The sequence below is a fragment of the Scyliorhinus canicula genome, chromosome 20 (genome assembly GCF_902713615.1).
Source record: "Scyliorhinus canicula chromosome 20, sScyCan1.1, whole genome shotgun sequence".
Taxonomy (NCBI): domain Eukaryota; kingdom Metazoa; phylum Chordata; class Chondrichthyes; order Carcharhiniformes; family Scyliorhinidae; genus Scyliorhinus; species Scyliorhinus canicula.
In genome coordinates this window covers 43,014,805-43,033,044 of record NC_052165.1, presented here as the reverse complement: position 1 = coordinate 43,033,044, position 18,240 = coordinate 43,014,805, and the positions used below count along the sequence as shown (strand labels likewise).

The window sequence follows — 18,240 nt, the reverse complement described above, 5'->3', positions numbered from 1 at the left end:
GACCCTGAGGGGAGTGGAGACATGCTGTATTATTAATAATCCTTTATCCAGTATTTTCTACCTGATGTTTATGCGTGCTACTTAATGTGGTTCTTGACCACCCTGACCTTTCCGTCCTTGTCCTGTAACAGTGTTCAAATGAGGCTCCACACAAACTGCAGAGCAGCACCTCACATTTCCAATTGGTACTCTTCAGCCTTCTGGACACAACATTGAGTTCAACAATTTACAAAACCCTCTGTTTCCATTATGTTTTGTGTTTTGTTCCAGCTGGTTCATTTTATTTCTTCTTTCTTTTTCTTAGCTTTGCATTTGGACGGCTCCTATCCAGCTGTTCATATCTCACCTGGACACATCTTTTACCCATTACCAGTCCCTTTGGCTTTTGTACCATGAAACCTCCTGCTCTCAACCGGCCACAAATCTTCCTTTTGTTCGTCTCTCCTTCTTTCATTTGCCCAAAACCTATCACATCGCTAATGTTCCTCAGTCCTGATGAGAAAACACTCTCCTGAATCGTTAACTCTGTTTTTCTCCACAAATGTTGCCTGACCTGCTGCGTATTCCTAAATATTCTGATGTTTGCTGTTAAGGGTTAATATCCCGATAAAGAGCAGGGAGAAATTTGATAAGAGCACATTACACTTTGGTAAGGGATAGTTATCTGTCAGAAAATCGATCTCTGGCTAATTAGCTACCATTGAAAGCGAGAAATGCGATAAGGATATTTTTGGGGATTAGTCTCACATACTTTCCAGATTTGTGCAGTTCCTATCCTTTAAACTCATTTCACTTCTCAGCAAGTTCAGTTATTGCCGACAGTAAAATTACAACATTAGAAGCAGGAGGAGACCATTCAGCCCTTCAAGCCTGTTATATGATTCGAGTAGAGAATGTCTGACCTATATCTCAACTCTCTTTATCCACCTTGGCCCCATATCTCTTGATAGTCTTCTCAAACAAAAATGATCAATGTCACTCTTGAAAATTCTAATTAACCCTTGGCATCCACAGCCTTTTGGGAGCAAGACTTGCAGATTTCTACTGCTGTTCCTGTGAAGCAGTGCTTCCTGGTTTCATTTCTGAATGAGCTAGCTCTAATTTCTTTTCCTTTATTCTTTCATGGGATGTGCGTGTTGCTGGCTGGGTCAGTAATTGTTGCCCATCCCTAATTTAGTGACTATTTCAGAGGACAGATAAGAGTCAACCACATTGCTATGGGTTTAGAGTTAGAAGGAGGCCAGACCAGGTATGGACAGCAGATTTCCTTCCCTAAAGAGCATCAGTGAACTGATGTTTTTTTACCACAATCGATGATAGTTTCATGGTCGCCATTACTGAGACTAACATTCAATTCCAGATTTATTGATTTAAACCCATGTTCCCGGAGCATTAGCCTGGGCCTCTGGATTACTGGATTATGAGAAACTTTGTTCTAGAGGAAATAATTTATCTGTGTTGACATTATCGCCCCCTTTAAACATTTTAAGCACTGGGGGTTAAATCACCATTCGATCTTTGGTGTTCAAGGGCGTAACGGCCTAGCCTATGCAACCTGTTCTCATTGCTCAACCTCTTTGGTATCATTCTGATGAATCTTCATTGCACCCCTTCCAAGACCAATATATCCTTTCTGAGATGTGGTTTCCAAAACCCAACATTGCTCCACACGGGGTTTAACTCGGGTTTTATACAACTGAAGCATCACTCCCTCCTCTGTGTTCGCATATGGAAGCATCACTCCCCTCCGCTGTGCTCGCCGTCCCCCAACCTCCCCAGGGCTGTCAACCCTCCAGAATTGGCCTGGCGTCTCCAGGAATTGAAGATCAATCTCAAGGATGCTGCTGCTCAACCTTGAAGAGAAATCATCTGGACATAAAAAAGGATTTATTTTGTCATTTTCTTTGGACATTTCACCAGATCTAAAAATATTGAAACTGGGAGAAAAAAAGCTTGTTTGCTGATCTCAAGCGTTATCCAATTAGGCAATTAATCTTTTTGCTCTTCAATTGGTGTAGGAAGGCAATGTGTCACAAGGATGGTTGTGTTGAACAAATAATGGCTGAAATGTGTGAGCAAGTCAAGTGATTAAATCTCCAGGCTTACATTCAACTACAGTTGGAAGCCTCATCGTCCCCCCCCCCCTCACCCCCACCGTCCTCATTCCACCCTTTCTTTAAAACCTACACCCCTTGAGATAAAGGCCAACATTCCATTAGCCTTTTTGATTACTAATACCAGCTGTCCACTGGTTTTCAATAATTTGTAGACTTGCACAGCAAGCAATTCTGAAATTCATTCCTCTTTCTCTCTGAAGGAATGGCTGACAAACTTCAACCTTCAGTATGTACTTCTTTTGTCATTCTATCTGAGTCTCCATGTACTATCTCAGTCGGGATTTGGACATTCCAGCTGACATCAAATCATAGAATCATAGGATAGTACACCCCAGAGGGAGGCCATTCAGTCCATCAAGTCTATGCTGGCTCTTTCAAAGAGCAATCTGAATGGCCCTATTTCCCCACTCTTTCTCTGTCAAGTATTTCTCCAATTCCCTTTTGAAAACCTCTATTCACCACCCTATCAGATAGTGTATTCCAAATTATAACCATGCATTGCCTACAAAAGCTTTTCTGTTGTTTTTTTTATTGGCACTTACCTTAAATCTGTGCCCTATGGTTATCGAACCGTTAAGCATTGGAAACAGTTTCTGTTTATTGACTCAAGTTAAAACGCTTCATGATTTCGAACAAATTTATCAAATTTCCTCATAGCTCTCTCTGCTGTAAGGATAACAACCCCAGTTTCTATCCATGTAACTATAATCCCTCTTAGAATCATAGAATCCCTACAGTGCAGAAGGAGGCCATTCAACCCATTGAGTCTGTATTAGGCCTCGCCTAGGCCCAATCCACCACTCTATCCCTGCAACCCCACATAGGGGTAATGTAGCATGGCCAGTCCACCTAATCTTTGGACTGTGGGAGGAAACCGGAGCTCCCGGAGAAAACCCATGCAGACACTGGAAGAATGTGCAAACTCCACACAGACAGTCACCCAAGGCTGGGATCAAACCCGGGTTCCTGACGCTGTGAGGCAGCCATGCTAACCACTGTACCACCCTGCTGCCCTGAACCGTTCCAGCAAATCTCTTCTGTACCCTCTTCAAAGCCCTCACATCCTTCCTAAAGCACCTTGACCAGAATTGGACAGAATACTTAACCTTGGGCTGAACTAGTGTCCTCTATAGTGTGACTTTCTGATTTTGGATCTGTGCATCTACTTACAAATCCAAAGATCCCATTTGCCTTATTGTTAATCTGTTCCCCACCTTTAAAGACATTTAAGGTTTATCTCAGTAATCTCATGTAGGTGCAATCGTTTCTAGTTTCTTAATAATGGTCATGTACCCGCACCTCATGCCAAGATTGTGCTACTGAAAAATAAGAGACTGATTATCTTTTGTTGGCCCAATTCTCAGTTCACTATTACCCCATGCTGACTGACTCACATATGCTCCCAGTTAAACAACAGCTTAATTTTAAAACTCTAATCCTTATTTTCGAATTCCTCAAAGGCCTTGCCTCCTCTCTAACTCTGTGATCTCCTCCAGTCCATTAACCCTTGCAAGATATCTACGCTCCTTCAATTCTGGCCTTCTACGTAGCTACAATTTTAATTGTTCCCCCATTGGCACCCATGTCTTCAGCTGCCAAGGCCCTAACTTCTGTAATGCCCTCCCAAAACCTCTATGTCCCCCTTTTCCTTTAACTCTTTAAAATCCACCTCTCACCAAGATGTTGTTAACGTATCCCAATATCTCTTCATGAGGCTCAGTGTCAAATATTGTTTGATGATCCTGCTGTGAAATACCTTGAGATATTATCTTGTGCCGAAGGTGCTATATAAATGAAAACAGTTGCTATTCTTTATTGCCAAATGTACAGAATTCAGCAACAGTGTCCTTGCTGTCTGGCACTTTCCAACAAACTCAGTCACACTGGCCATTTCAACTGGTTGAGGCCATTCATTTTTGCTTGCAATAAACCCTGGAATGTGGTGAAGCATATCTTATTATACCCACTAGATGGTACTGTTAACAGAGAAAGTCTAGAGAATGCACAGTAAATGGGCTAAACAGAGTCTTTGAAGTCACATTTATTGAGAAGGATGTTAAACAGCTCACACCCTGGGAGGAACAGTAAATGAACACAGGAATATTTTTAATGAGTTAGATTTTGCTTATGTTGCCGTGTCGCTTTGATAGATTAGTTATGAGGGCTAACCTGGACTGAGACCAGACTGGGTTGGGTCGATTCATTAAGGGCACCATTTCTGTCCAAATTCAAGGATACAGAGAGTATTGCACCGTCAGATGAGATGTTAAACCAAGGTGCTGTCTGCATATTTTGATGCACATTTTTTGTCCCATGGCACCAGTTGGAGTGCAGGAAATTTCTCTCACTTTCCCCAACCAGTCCATACCGGTGTTTATGTTCCACATGGGCCTCCTCCCACTCTTCTTCAGCTCGCCCCCTCATTACATCCATTCCTTTCTCCCTGCTGTGATTAGCCAGTTTCTAGTTAAATGTCTCTATGCTATGCACCTCAACCTTTCCAAGTGGAAATGTGTTCTACTTCCTTACCAACTTCTGGGTAAAGACTCTTGAATTCCCTGCTGGGTTAATTAGTGACTGCCTTATGTTTATGTATCTTAGCTTTTGACTCCCCCTACAAGTTGAAATATCTTCTCTGCATCAAACAAATCAAAACCTCTCATTATTTTAAAGACCCCAGCCCTCTATTTTCCAGAGAATGGAGCCCGAGCCTGTTCAATCTTTCTTGGTCATTATAATCTCTCAGTTCTGGTTTTATATCTGATGCCGAGTCAATGATCAGCAATCAATTGAACCATTTAATGATCTCCCCAGCATGTAATTTTGAATTTCCATCTCTTCTGAAGTCCGCTTGTCAGCAGGAATATTTATTGACTGAGAAATCCATTACTGTTTATGTTTGATGAGGAAATATGTTCAGAATAATGTACGAGTCTCTTATTCACTGAGTAATGTAAGAAGCGGGCATAAATATATCAATGTTTGACAGGAGATGAGAGATAAACAGACACGTTGGGCTTGATTGTAACTCACTCAAAACCCATTAATTCGATATTCTCTATTAGGATGTTTCAGCAATGGAGTAAATAGCCCAGTGCTACTGGGTTCTGAAAATCCTAATGGTTGATGTAGGTTAGAGGGTTGGTAAATATTACTTTCTCTCCCTTTATCTCACCCAAAGGCAACATTTGAAAACTGCTGGAAATGAAATTTGGAATTCATAAGTTCAACATTTTTGAAGAGACTCTTTCCACTCTCCACCAGATATTTAGCTTCATGCACTGAATTTCTCACTGGTATTTAATCCTGTGCAGCTTTATATTGATGGTGATTGACTGTGAACTCGTTCAATAGCTGCACAGGAACAACACTGAGCTGAGTACATCATTAGATGTGTGCGTCGCTGGTAGGGACAGTATTGATTGCCTAACTGCCCTCCATTTCAGCGGGCACATGAGAGTCAACTGCATTGCTGTGGATTGAGAGTCACATGTAGGCCAGACCGGGTAACAATGGCACATTTCCTTCCCTGAAGGACATTCATGTGCCAGATGGGTTTTTATGGCAATTGTAACAGTTTTAGGTCATCATTATACTTTTAATTACAGATTTTTTTATGGATTTCAAATTTATCATAAATTTGAACTAGTGGGTCTTGGATACAGTCCGGTGACCAATTACCATTACTCCATCGCACTGGATTATTAGTCAGTAACAATACCATTACTCTCGCCTGGATACTAGTCCGGTGACAATACCATTTACTCCATCGCCTGGTACTAGTCCAGTACCAATAGTATTACACCATCGCTGGATTACTAGTCCAGTAACATTTATAAACACATCGCCTGGATTACTAGTCCAGTAAACAATACATTACTCCATCGCCTGGATTACTAGTCCAGTAAACAATATATTACCATCGCCTGGATTACTAGTACAGTAACAATACCATTACTCCATCGCTGGATTATAGTCAGTAAAAATACCATTAATCCAGCGCCTGGATTACTAGTCCGCGGGGTGACAATACCATTAACTCCATCACCTGGATTATAGTCCAGTAACATACCATACTCCATGCCGGTGTATTATAGTCCCGTTTGACTAATACAATACTCCATCGCCCTGGATCCTAGTCCAGTAACAAATTATTACACCTCGCAGGATTATAGTACGGTGACAATACCATTACTCCGTCGCCTGGATTACTAGCAAGTAACAATACCAGTTACCCATCGCTGGATCCTGTACAGTAAACAATAACATTTCTCCATCGCCGGGATTACTAGTCCAGTAACAATATTATTAAACCATCGCCTGGATTACTAGTCCTGGTGACAATAACATTACTAGTCCGGTGACATATCATTCACATCGCTGGATTACTAGTCCAGTAACAATATTATTACACCATCGCCTGGATTACTAGTCCGGTGACAATACCATTACACCATCGCCTGGATTACTAGTCCGGTGACAATACCATTACACCATCGCCTGGATTACTAGTCCAGTAACAATACCATTACTCCATCGCCTGGATTACTAGTCCAGTAACAATACCATTACTCCATCGCCTGGATTACTAGTCCAGTAACAATACCATTACTCCATCGCCTGGATTACTAGTCCGGTGACAATACCATTACACCATCGCCTGGATTACTAGTCCAGTAACAATACCATTACTCCATCGCCTGGATTACTAGTCCAGTAACAATACCATTACTCCATCGCCTGGATTACTAGTCCAGTAACAATACCATTACTCCATCGCCTGGATTACTAGTCCAGTAACAATACCATTACTCCATCGCCTGGATTACTAGTCCAGTAACAATACCATTACTCCATCGCCTGGATTACTAGTCCGGTGACAATACCATTACTCCATCGCCTGGATTACTAGTCCGGTGACAATACCATTACTCCATCGCCTGGATTACTAGTCCAGTAACAATATTATTACACCATCGCCTGGATTACTAGTCCGGTGACAATACCATTACACCATCGCCTGGATTACTAGTCCGGTGACAATACCATTACACCATCGCCTGGATTACTAGTCCAGTAACAATATTATTACACCATCGCCTGGATTACTAGTCCGGTGACAATACCATTACACCATCGCCTGGATTACTAGTCCGGTGACAATACCATTACACCATCGCCTGGATTACTAGTCCGGTGACAATACCATTACACCATCACCTGGATTACTAGTCTGGTGACAATGCCATTACACCATTGCCTGGATTACTAGTCTGGTGACAATACCATTACACCATCCCCTGGATTACTAGTCTGGTGACAATACTATTACACCATCGCCTGGATTACTAGTCCGGTGACAATACCATTACACCATCGCCTGGATTACTAGTCCGGTGACAATACCATTACACCATCCCCTGGATTACTAGTCCGGTGACAATACCATTACACCATCGCCTGGATTACTAGTCCGGTGACAATGCCATTACTCCATCGCCTGGATTACTAGTCCGGTGACAATACCATTACTCCATCGCCTGGATTACTAGTCCAGTAACAATATTATTACACCATCGCCTGGATTACTAGTCCGGTGACAATACCATTACACCATCGCCTGGATTACTAGTCCGGTGACAATACCATTACACCATCGCCTGGATTACTAGTCCAGTAACAATATTATTACACCATCGCCTGGATTACTAGTCCGGTGACAATACCATTACACCATCGCCTGGATTACTAGTCCGGTGACAATACCATTACACCATCGCCTGGATTACTAGTCCGGTGACAATACCATTACACCATCACCTGGATTACTAGTCTGGTGACAATGCCATTACACCATTGCCTGGATTACTAGTCTGGTGACAATACCATTACACCATCCCCTGGATTACTAGTCTGGTGACAATACTATTACACCATCGCCTGGATTACTAGTCCGGTGACAATACCATTACACCATCGCCTGGATTACTAGTCCGGTGACAATACCATTACACCATCCCCTGGATTACTAGTCCGGTGACAATACCATTACACCATCGCCTGGATTACTAGTCCGGTGACAATGCCATTACTCCATCGCCTGGATTACTAGTCCGGTGACAATACCATTACTCCATCGCCTGGATTACTAGTCCAGTAACAATACCATTACTCCATCGCCTGGATTACTAGTCCAGTAACAATACCATTACTCCATCGCCTGGATTACTAGTCCAGTAACAATACCATTACTCCATCGCCTGGATTACTAGTCCGGTGACAATACCATTACACCATCGCCTGGATTACTAGTCCAGTAACAATACCATTACTCCATCGCCTGGATTACTAGTCCAGTAACAATACCATTACTCCATCGCCTGGATTACTAGTCCAGTAACAATACCATTACTCCATCGCCTGGATTACTAGTCCAGTAACAATACCATTACTCCATCGCCTGGATTACTAGTCCGGTGACAATACCATTACTCCATCGCCTGGATTACTAGTCCAGTAACAATATTATTACACCATCGCCTGGATTACTAGTCCGGTGACAATACCATTACACCATCGCCTGGATTACTAGTCCGGTGACAATACCATTACACCATCGCCTGGATTACTAGTCCAGTAACAATATTATTACACCATCGCCTGGATTACTAGTCCGGTGACAATACCATTACACCATCGCCTGGATTACTAGTCCGGTGACAATACCATTACACCATCACCTGGATTACTAGTCTGGTGACAATGCCATTACACCATTGCCTGGATTACTAGTCTGGTGACAATACCATTACACCATCCCCTGGATTACTAGTCTGGTGACAATACTATTACACCATCGCCTGGATTACTAGTCCGGTGACAATACCATTACACCATCGCCTGGATTACTAGTCCGGTGACAATACCATTACACCATCCCCTGGATTACTAGTCCGGTGACAATACCATTACACCATCGCCTGGATTACTAGTCCGGTGACAATGCCATTACACCATCGCCTGGATTACTAGTCCGGTGACAATGCCATTACACCATCGCCTGGATTACTAGTCCGGTGACAATACCATTACACCATCGCCTGAATTACTAGTCCGGTGACAATACCATTACACCATCCCCTGGATTACTAGTCTGGTGACAATACCATTACACCATCGCCTGGATTACTAGTCCGGTGACAATACCATTACACCATCACCTGGATTACTAGTTTGGTGACAATACCATTACACCATCACCTGGATTACTAATCCGGTGACAATACCATTACACCATCGCCTGGATTACTAGTCCGGTGACAATACCATTACACCATCGCCTGGATTACTAGTCCAGTAACAATACCATTACACCATCCCCTAGATTACTAGTCCGGTGACAATGCCATTACACCATCCCCTGGATTACTAGTCCGGTGACAATGCCATTACACCATCCCCTGGATTACTAGTCCAGTAACAATACCATTACACCATCGCCTGGATTACTAGTCCGGTGACAATACCATTACACCATCGCCTGGAATACTAGTCCGGTGACAATACCATTACACCATCGCCTGGATTACTAGTCCGGTGACAATACCATTACACCATCACCTGGATTAATAGTTTGGTGACAATGCCATTACACCATCGCCTGGATTACTAGTCCGGTGACAATACCATTACACCATCACCTGGATTACTAGTCCGGTGACAATGCCATTACACCATCACCTGGATTAATAGTTTGGTGACAATGCCATTACACCATCGCCTGGATTACTAGTCCGGTGACAATACCATTACACCATCACCTGGATTACTAGTCCGGTGACAATGCCATTACACCATCGCCTGGATTACTAGTCTGGTGACAATGCCATTACACCATCGCCTGGATTACTAGTCCGGTGACAATACCATTACACCATCACCTGGATTACTAGTCTGGTGACAATGCCATTACACCATTGCCTGGATTACTAGTCTGGTGACAATACCGTTACACCATCGCCTGGATTACTAGTCCGGTGACAATACCATTACACCATCGCCTGGATTACTAGTCCGGTGACAATACCAATATACCATCGCCTGGATTACTAGTCCGGTGACAATACCATTACACCATCGCCTGGATTACTAGTCCGGTGACAATACCATTACACCATTGCCTGGATTACTAGTCTGTTGACAATACCATTACACCATTGCCTGGATTACTAGTCTGTTGACAATACCATTACACCATCGCCTGGATTACTAGTCCGTTGACAATACCATTACACCATCCCCTAGATTACTAGTCCGGTGACAATACCATTACACCATCACCTGGATTACTAGTCTGGTGACAATGCCATTACACCATCGCCTGGATTACTAGTCTGGTGACAATACCATTACACCATCCCCTGGATTACTAGTCCGGTGACAATACCATTACACCATCGCCTGGATTACTAGTCCGGTGACAATACCATTACACCATCGCCTGGATTACTAGTCCGGTGACAATACCATTACACCATCGCCTGGATTACTAGTCCGGTGACAATACCATTACACCATCGCCTGGATTACTAATCCGGTGGCAATACCATTACAGCTTCATTCATGCCTTTGTTATCACTAGACTAAACTATTTTAACAGTTTGCTTCCCACTTGCTGTTGAAAATAACTTGGGAGACATACCAAACCCAGTGTTGTGAAGCTGGGTGAACATAGGAACAAGATGAGGTAATTTAACCCCTCAACTAAGCCTGCTCTGCCATTAAATGAGATCATGGAGGTTCTGTGACCTAACTCCATATATCTGCCTGTGCTCCATATTCCTTAATATTGTTGGCTAATAGAAATCTTTCAATCAATCAGCTCCCATCTGCGAAAGAGAGTTCCAAACTTCTACTCCCCTTCGTGTGTCCAAGTGCTTCCTGATTTCAATTCTGAAAGGACTGGCTGTAATTTTTAGACATTGACCCATGGCCAAAGGCTCGCCAACCAGGGGAAATGTTTTTGCTAGTTTACCCTGTTCCCCGTAATGTCTTGAAAACTTTGATCAAATAACCCCTTAATCTTCCAAATTCTAATGAATAGATCCTAGATTCTTTCAACGCTTCTATTAATTTAACCAATAGAGTCCAAGTACTATTATTTTTAAATCTACATCGCATTCATATACAAGTCAGTATATTCTACTTGAAATGAGGTGCACAGGACTGTGTACAGTAATTCCCAAGTGCAGTCTAACCAGGGCTTTGTATAGCTGCAGCATGACTTCTACCCCATTGTATTCTAGTCATCTAGAAGTCCATTAGTCTTTTAAATTATGTTCTGTGCCCATTCATAACATTTGGGGTGCGATTTTCCTTGCAACCCGCCATGTGTTTCATGGTGGCGGAGGCGGGCACTGCGGCCTCACGGCGCTGAGGTCCCAGGTTCGATCCCGGCTCTTGGTCATTGTCCGTGTGGAGTTTGCACATTCTCCCCGTGTTTGCATGGGTTTCGCCCCACAAGCTAGCTGGATTGGCCATGCTAAATTGTCCCTTAATTGGAAATAATGAATTGGGTACTCTAAATTTTAGGAAAAAAAATGGTGGCGGATTCGGCATGGCTCTGGTTCGGCCTTTGTCAATAGGGTTTCCTATGAATTCACCCCTCGTCACTGGGAAACCCACGATGGGGGTCTGCTGTCGCCGGGACCAGAAAATCCCACCGGTGTGAACGGCTGTAAAATTCTGGCCTTCAATGATCTCTGATCCTGGGCTCCCATGTTTCTTTGGACCTCTACTGTTTCTAGCACTTACCATTTAGAAAGTCCCCTTTGGTCTAGAGTGGATGACCTCACATTTGGCAACCTTGACATCCATTTGCCACAGTTTTCCCATTCACTTAATCTATCAACATTTCTTTGCAATTTTATGCTTCCTTCTCCTCTATTTAGAATGCCGCTACTCTTTGTGCCATTGATGAATTGGAATCTTGCTAAGTTTGGTTTGTACACCATTAATTAAGTTGTCAATGAATGTGCAGAATAGTTGAGGCCCCAATAGAGATCCTTGTGGGACACCACTAGTCATATCCTGCCAATTAGTATACCTGCCATTCCCCCTACTCTCTGTTTCCTGACACTCAACATATTGCTTTCAATTCCATGAGTTTTAACTTGAGCTGACAGTCCCTCCTGAGGGACATTATCTAATGCCTTCTAGAAGTCCATGTAAATTCGATCCATAGACATTCACCACTACTGTACACTACTTGAGTCAGCTCTTCAAACAATTCAATCAGCTTTGCCAGAGACCTTTACAAATCCATGCTCGCTCTCTCTGACCAGCTGAAAAATGCAAATGTGTTCACTCTCACCTTAATTATAGACTCTAGTAATTGCCTGATGACAGGCCTACAATTCCTTGCTTTGCTCTTGCCTTTGTCAAATAGCAGGCTGACATGTACAATTTTCTTACCTATAGGAGTAATTCCCAAATTGAGAGAACTCAGGAGATTATATTAAGGGCATCACCTACTTCCTTTAGATATCTCTATGCATCTTCACATATCTATACAATGCCTCATGATGGCCTCATGTCCATGCTTACTTTCTTGTAAGAGGATGCTCTCAGTTAATTGGAGCTTTCAAAACTGTGATTGGTAGCTTTTTGGGAGTATCAGGCATATATAGCAACGGTAGGAAAATAGAGTTGAAGTTAAGATCAGTTATTATCTGACTGAATGATAGAACAGGCTTGAGGCGCTGAATTCCCTTATCTTGTTTGTGTGTTTTTCCAGTTGACTGCATTCTGGGATTGAGAATGTTTACTTCCTGAAATCCTGGCCTATTGTCACGCACTGAGTCTCAAATCCTCTCTCAGCTGACGGGTTGGCAATTTGAATATTTGACCTACCTTCCAGCTTTATCCCTGGCAAGTGCTTTTCCCAGGGATTGGTAAGCCTGTGGGCTGAAGGGAGGCAATTACTATTGCAAGGAATAGGGAAACAGTGTCTTTGCGGGACTGTTTGTGGGTCAGGAGAAGCAGGATTGCTGCACCCACCCCCATCCACCCCGACCCATCTTCTCTATTTCCCAATGAGCACCCCTTACCCTAGAATCCAAAGACTGATTGCAGCCCTACCCTTGGCATTGCAGATCAGACATTCACTGGGATTGGTGACTACTCTCCCAACATCTGGACCCACCTCCATACCCCTCAATACCACTAATATGGCTGCAGGCTCCCTACGTGCTTCTGGACTGCAACCTCTCTGAAGCATTCCCCAACCATTGAGTGTGGGAGGCCAGCTGCAGCAAAAAATGAAATGAAAATCGCTTATTGTCACGAGTAGGTTTCAATGAAGTTACTGTGAAAAGCCCCTAGTCGCCACATTCCGGAACCTGTCCGGGGAGGCTGGTACGGGAATTGAACCGTGCTGCCGGCCTGCTTGGTCTGATTTAAAAGCCAACTATTTAGCCCAGTGAGCTAAACCACCTAAACCAACCAGACGCACACTGTGAAATTAAAACAATGAGTAGAGTGATCAAATCTCCTTTCTTTTCACCAAACCTGGTTGACATCATCAGGATACTAGCTTGCAAAGACTTACCGAAAACAAGTGTAAGGAAGTTGAATTAACACAAGGAGAAAAGGTGACACTCTCTCAAGCTGACTTAGTAGCGCTGAGAATGTCATCAGCTTTCAACTGTTCAAACAACAGTCCAAATAATAAAGTGAAAAACATAATGAACAAGATAATATTAAAATGATGCTTTATATTCAGCACAGTTGTTGGTGAAGATCATACTCGTCATGAACAAAGTTAATGACAATCTACCTACTGTTACTTTTCAAGTTTCTTTGTGCTCTTTTAACCCTAGAGTTTTTGGAGTTGCTATATTTTTGACCTCAACACTGAACATGCTCATCCCATCAGCAGCAAGAATACATTTTGGCTGTGTTTTGTTTGTAAGGATACTTCAAGGCCTTGTGGAGGTATGTTTTAAATCTACATAAAAGTGCAGGGGACTGGGACAACAACCATCGACCATTCAGCGTGATAGCACAGGGGCAATGGGTCAAATGGTGAAAGAATAGTGAAACTGGAATAACAATAAAATAATATGTCCATCAGAGAACTAGCACAGTGCAATGGGCGGAATGGCCGCCATGTGTGTTATAACCTTAATGATAGAGTTGCAGATACCTGGATAAACAACAAAGTGGACTTGTTTTCACTTCCTTTTAAGTGAAGAGGTGAAGTGAAAGAATTATACAAGCACCTTTATACTTACATTCTGAGGTTTGGGAAATATAACTGGATTTGACAAAATGAATGCTGAATTTGTTGCATTTCCCTTGCAATATAATCAACTTAATGTTTCCAGGAGGCAGGAGTGTAATGGAATACTCACCATTTGCCGAGATGTAGCTCTAACAACACTCAAGAAGCTCGACACCATCCAGGACAAAGCAACGCGCTTGATTGGCACCCATCCACCCCTCCACCACAGACACACAGTAGCAGCAGTGTGTATCATCTACAAGATGCAGTGCAGCAACTCAGCAAGGCTCCTTTGACAGCATCTTCCAAATCAACGACCTCAACCACCCAGAAGGACATGTGTGGAGACTTGTGCGAACACCATCCCCTGCATGTTCCTCCACAAGGCACACATCATTCTTATTTTAAAAATAAATTTAGAGTACCCAATTATTTTGTTCCAATAAAGGGCCAATTTAGCGTGGCCAATTTACTTACCTTCACCTACCAATTCCTTCACTGTAGTTGGGTCAAATATAGTGGCCAATTCACCTCCCATTCCTTCACTATAGTTGGGTCAAATAAATGAATTAAAAAAAATTAAACAACTCATATTAATGGCAGGATTTTCTGCAGCCCCCCCCCCCCCCCCCCTCTCTCTCGCGCTCCCTGCTCCCCCCCCCCCCCTCTCCAGGCCGCTATGGCGTGTTTTCTGGCAGCGGAAGCGATTCGCCATTGGCCGCTGGTGGGAAATTCTGGTTCCGCCGATGTCTACACCGTTTTGTGTGGCTGACCCATCCTGCTGCCGGCGAACCCAGCGCGGCAGGGTTGCCTTCGGCAGGACTGGATGTTCCCACTGACGGGAAGGGCTGGAATGTCCCGTGTTCTATTTTGAGATCATTGTTAAACTGTGTAAAGTTTAGGGGCTGTTTAAACTGAATGTGAAGTGGCTGCAGCAACAAGCAATGGAAAGCGAAATGTGCGTTCTTGCCAAATGCACTAAAATAAAATGCTTGATACGGTAACATTCACTATCTTCTTCTCAGTCTCGTTATCAGTTGCTGCTGCAAATTCTGGGGTAATCTGATTCAGGTAATTGTATGTCATAATCTCATTCATTTAATGGCTGGAATTTGTTTTATTTGTTCATGGGCTGTGGGCGTTGCTGGCTGGCCAACATTTATTGCCCATCCCTAATTTCCCTTGAGAAGGTGGTGGTGAGATGCCTTCTTGAACTGTTGCAATCCATGTGGTGTAGGCACACCCACTGTGCTGTTCGGAAGAAAGTGCCAGGATGTTGACTTCTTGACAGTGAAGGAACGGTGGTACATTTCCAAGTCAGGATGGTGTGTGACTTGGAGGGGAACTTGCAGCTGGTGGTGTTTCTGTGTATTTGCTGCCCTTGTCCTTCTAAGTAGTGGTTGTCGGTTTGGAAGGTGCTATCAAAGGAGCCTTGGTGAGTTGCTGTAGTGCATCTTGTAGATGGTACTCACTGTTGCTACTGTGTGTCGATGGTGGAGAAAGTGGATACTGAAAGTGGTGGATGGGTTGCCAATCAAACAGGCTGCTTTGTCCTGAATGGTGTTGTTGGAGCTGCACTTAACCAAGCAAGTGGAGAGTACTCCATTGCACTCCTGAATTGTGCCTTTGGGATGGTGGACAGGATTTTGGGAGCCAGAAGGTGAATTATTCACAGCAGGATTCCCAGCCTCTGAGACCTGCTCTTGTAGCTACAGTATTTATATGGCTGATCCAATTCAGTTGTTGGACATTGGCAACCACCAGCAGTTGATCCTAGGGGAGTCAGTGATGGTAATGTCGTTGAATGTCAAGGGGACCTGATTAGATTCTCTTTTTTTGGATATGGCCATTGCCTGACACATGTGTGCTGCGAACATTATTTTCCACTTAGTGAAACTTAAATGTTGTCCACGAGTTGCTGCATTTGGACATGGACTGCGTCAGTATCTGAGGAGTCATAAATGATGCAGAACATTGTACAATCATTAGCGAACATCCCCACTTCTCACTATCTGACAGAGGGAAGGTCATTGATGAGGCAGTTGAAGATGATTGGGCCCAGGACGCTGCCCTGAGGAACTCCTGTAGTCATGTCCGGGAGCTGAGATGATTAACCTCCAACAACCACAGCCAACTTCCTTACTTCCTTTGTGCTGGGTCTTTAACCTAGCTCTGGAAAGGGAGAGGAGAGTAGGCTATTATTATGCCTATAAGGTGGGGGAGGGGTGTGTGTGACGGGAGGGAAGGAGTGAGGAATTCTAGTGGAAGATATAATTCAAAGTTAAGTTCTCCTGAAGCATAGAGGTGCTGTCTCTGGAGGCTCCACAGAGGCTGATAGCTTGCCTGGAGTATTTGAAGAAGGCCCTACAATTTGGGGCGCTTTGGGCCTCTCTGTTCTAATGTGCTGAGACATGTTATTGGGCTTCTCAGCCTGAGGGACAATCTTATAGAGGTAAATGCACAATTAAAGGTAGGAGGAGAGATACATCTGGAATATTAATTTAAACTAGTTTGTGAAAATATGACAGGGAGGATCAAACTCGTAAAAGTCAAACTGAGAACTGATATCAGTAAATTCTTGTTGAGATCTTCTTGAAGGGAGAACATTTGCAAGGCTATGGGGAGAGTGTAGTTGAGTGCAGGGACTATCTGGAATATGTCCTAAGAGTTAGCGCAAGCACAAAGGACTGAGTGGCCTCCCACTGGGCCTGAGATTTAAATGTAAGTTCACTGACTTTCCCGTCCGTGCATAAACTGACAAGACTGCGATTTCTTAACACCAGTTTACTGAATCTCGCATCCCTTTAGTGTGGCTCCCTGAAGCAAATGCAGGATCCATGAAAATGTGCAAGTTCCACTGCACTTCACAATTCTGGAACTTCTTCCAACACACTGTAGGTGCACCTGAAGCACGTGGACTGCAACAGTTCACAAAACCAGTACACCACCACCTTCAGTTCAAGACTCTCTGTGGGATCTTGCTATGCCCAAATTACAAGGCTATGGGGCAAGAGCAGGTATGTGGGAATAACTGGAATGTTCTTTTGAAGAGCTGGAAGAGACTCACTGGGCCTCATGGCCTCCGTCTGTGTGATTCTGTGGAGTTGGTTGCCTGTACAACAACAATGACTACATTTGAAAGTTTTTCCTTGACTTGGAATATCTGAAGTACAAGAGGAAGTACAAGTGACCACTTTCCTTTCTTACATTAAGAGCCAATTGTGTATATTACTGCGTAGTAAAAACGACCTCCGGTCTTAAAAAATACTATTCACTCTTGGGATGTGGACATTGTTGGCAGGCCCAGCATTTGTTGCCAATCCTGAATTGTCCTTTGGAAGCTGGTGGCGAGCTGTTTTCGTGAACCATTGCAGTCCGCGTGCTGCAGGAACGGTCAGAGTGCTATACTGAGAATATAGCTGCTGGACTGGGACTGCAGCAGGTGGTGAGGGAACAAACACGAGGGAAAAACATACTTGACCTCATCCTTACCAACCTGGCTGCAGCAAATGCATCTGTCCATGACAGTATTGTAGAAGCGTCCACCACACAGTCCTTGTGGAGACAAATTCCTGTCTTCGCATTGAGGATACCTTCCATTGTGTTGTGTGGCACCACCACCGTGCTAAATGGGGTAGATTTCAAACAGATCTAGGAACTCAATACTGCGCATCCATGAGACACAGTGGGCCATCAGCAGCAGCATAGCTATACTCAACCACAATGTGTAACCTCATGGCCCAGCATATCCCCCACTCTATCATTACCACCAAGTTAGGGGACCAACCCTGGTTCAATGAAGAGATCAGGAGGGCATACCAAGACCAGCACCAGGTGTAC

The 18,240-nt window shown here is 43.6% G+C and overlaps 1 protein-coding gene across 1 annotated transcript in view; it reads left to right on the top strand.

Moving 5' to 3' along the window:
* Window positions 1–18,240, top strand: part of slc17a8 (solute carrier family 17 member 8) — a 94,564-nt gene that overhangs the window by 35,545 nt on the left and 40,779 nt on the right. Inside the window, exon 4 of the mRNA XM_038781017.1 lies at window positions 13,997–14,111. Coding sequence (XP_038636945.1) covers window positions 13,997–14,111 — 115 coding nt within the window. The remainder of the gene's footprint in view (window positions 1–13,996; window positions 14,112–18,240) is intronic.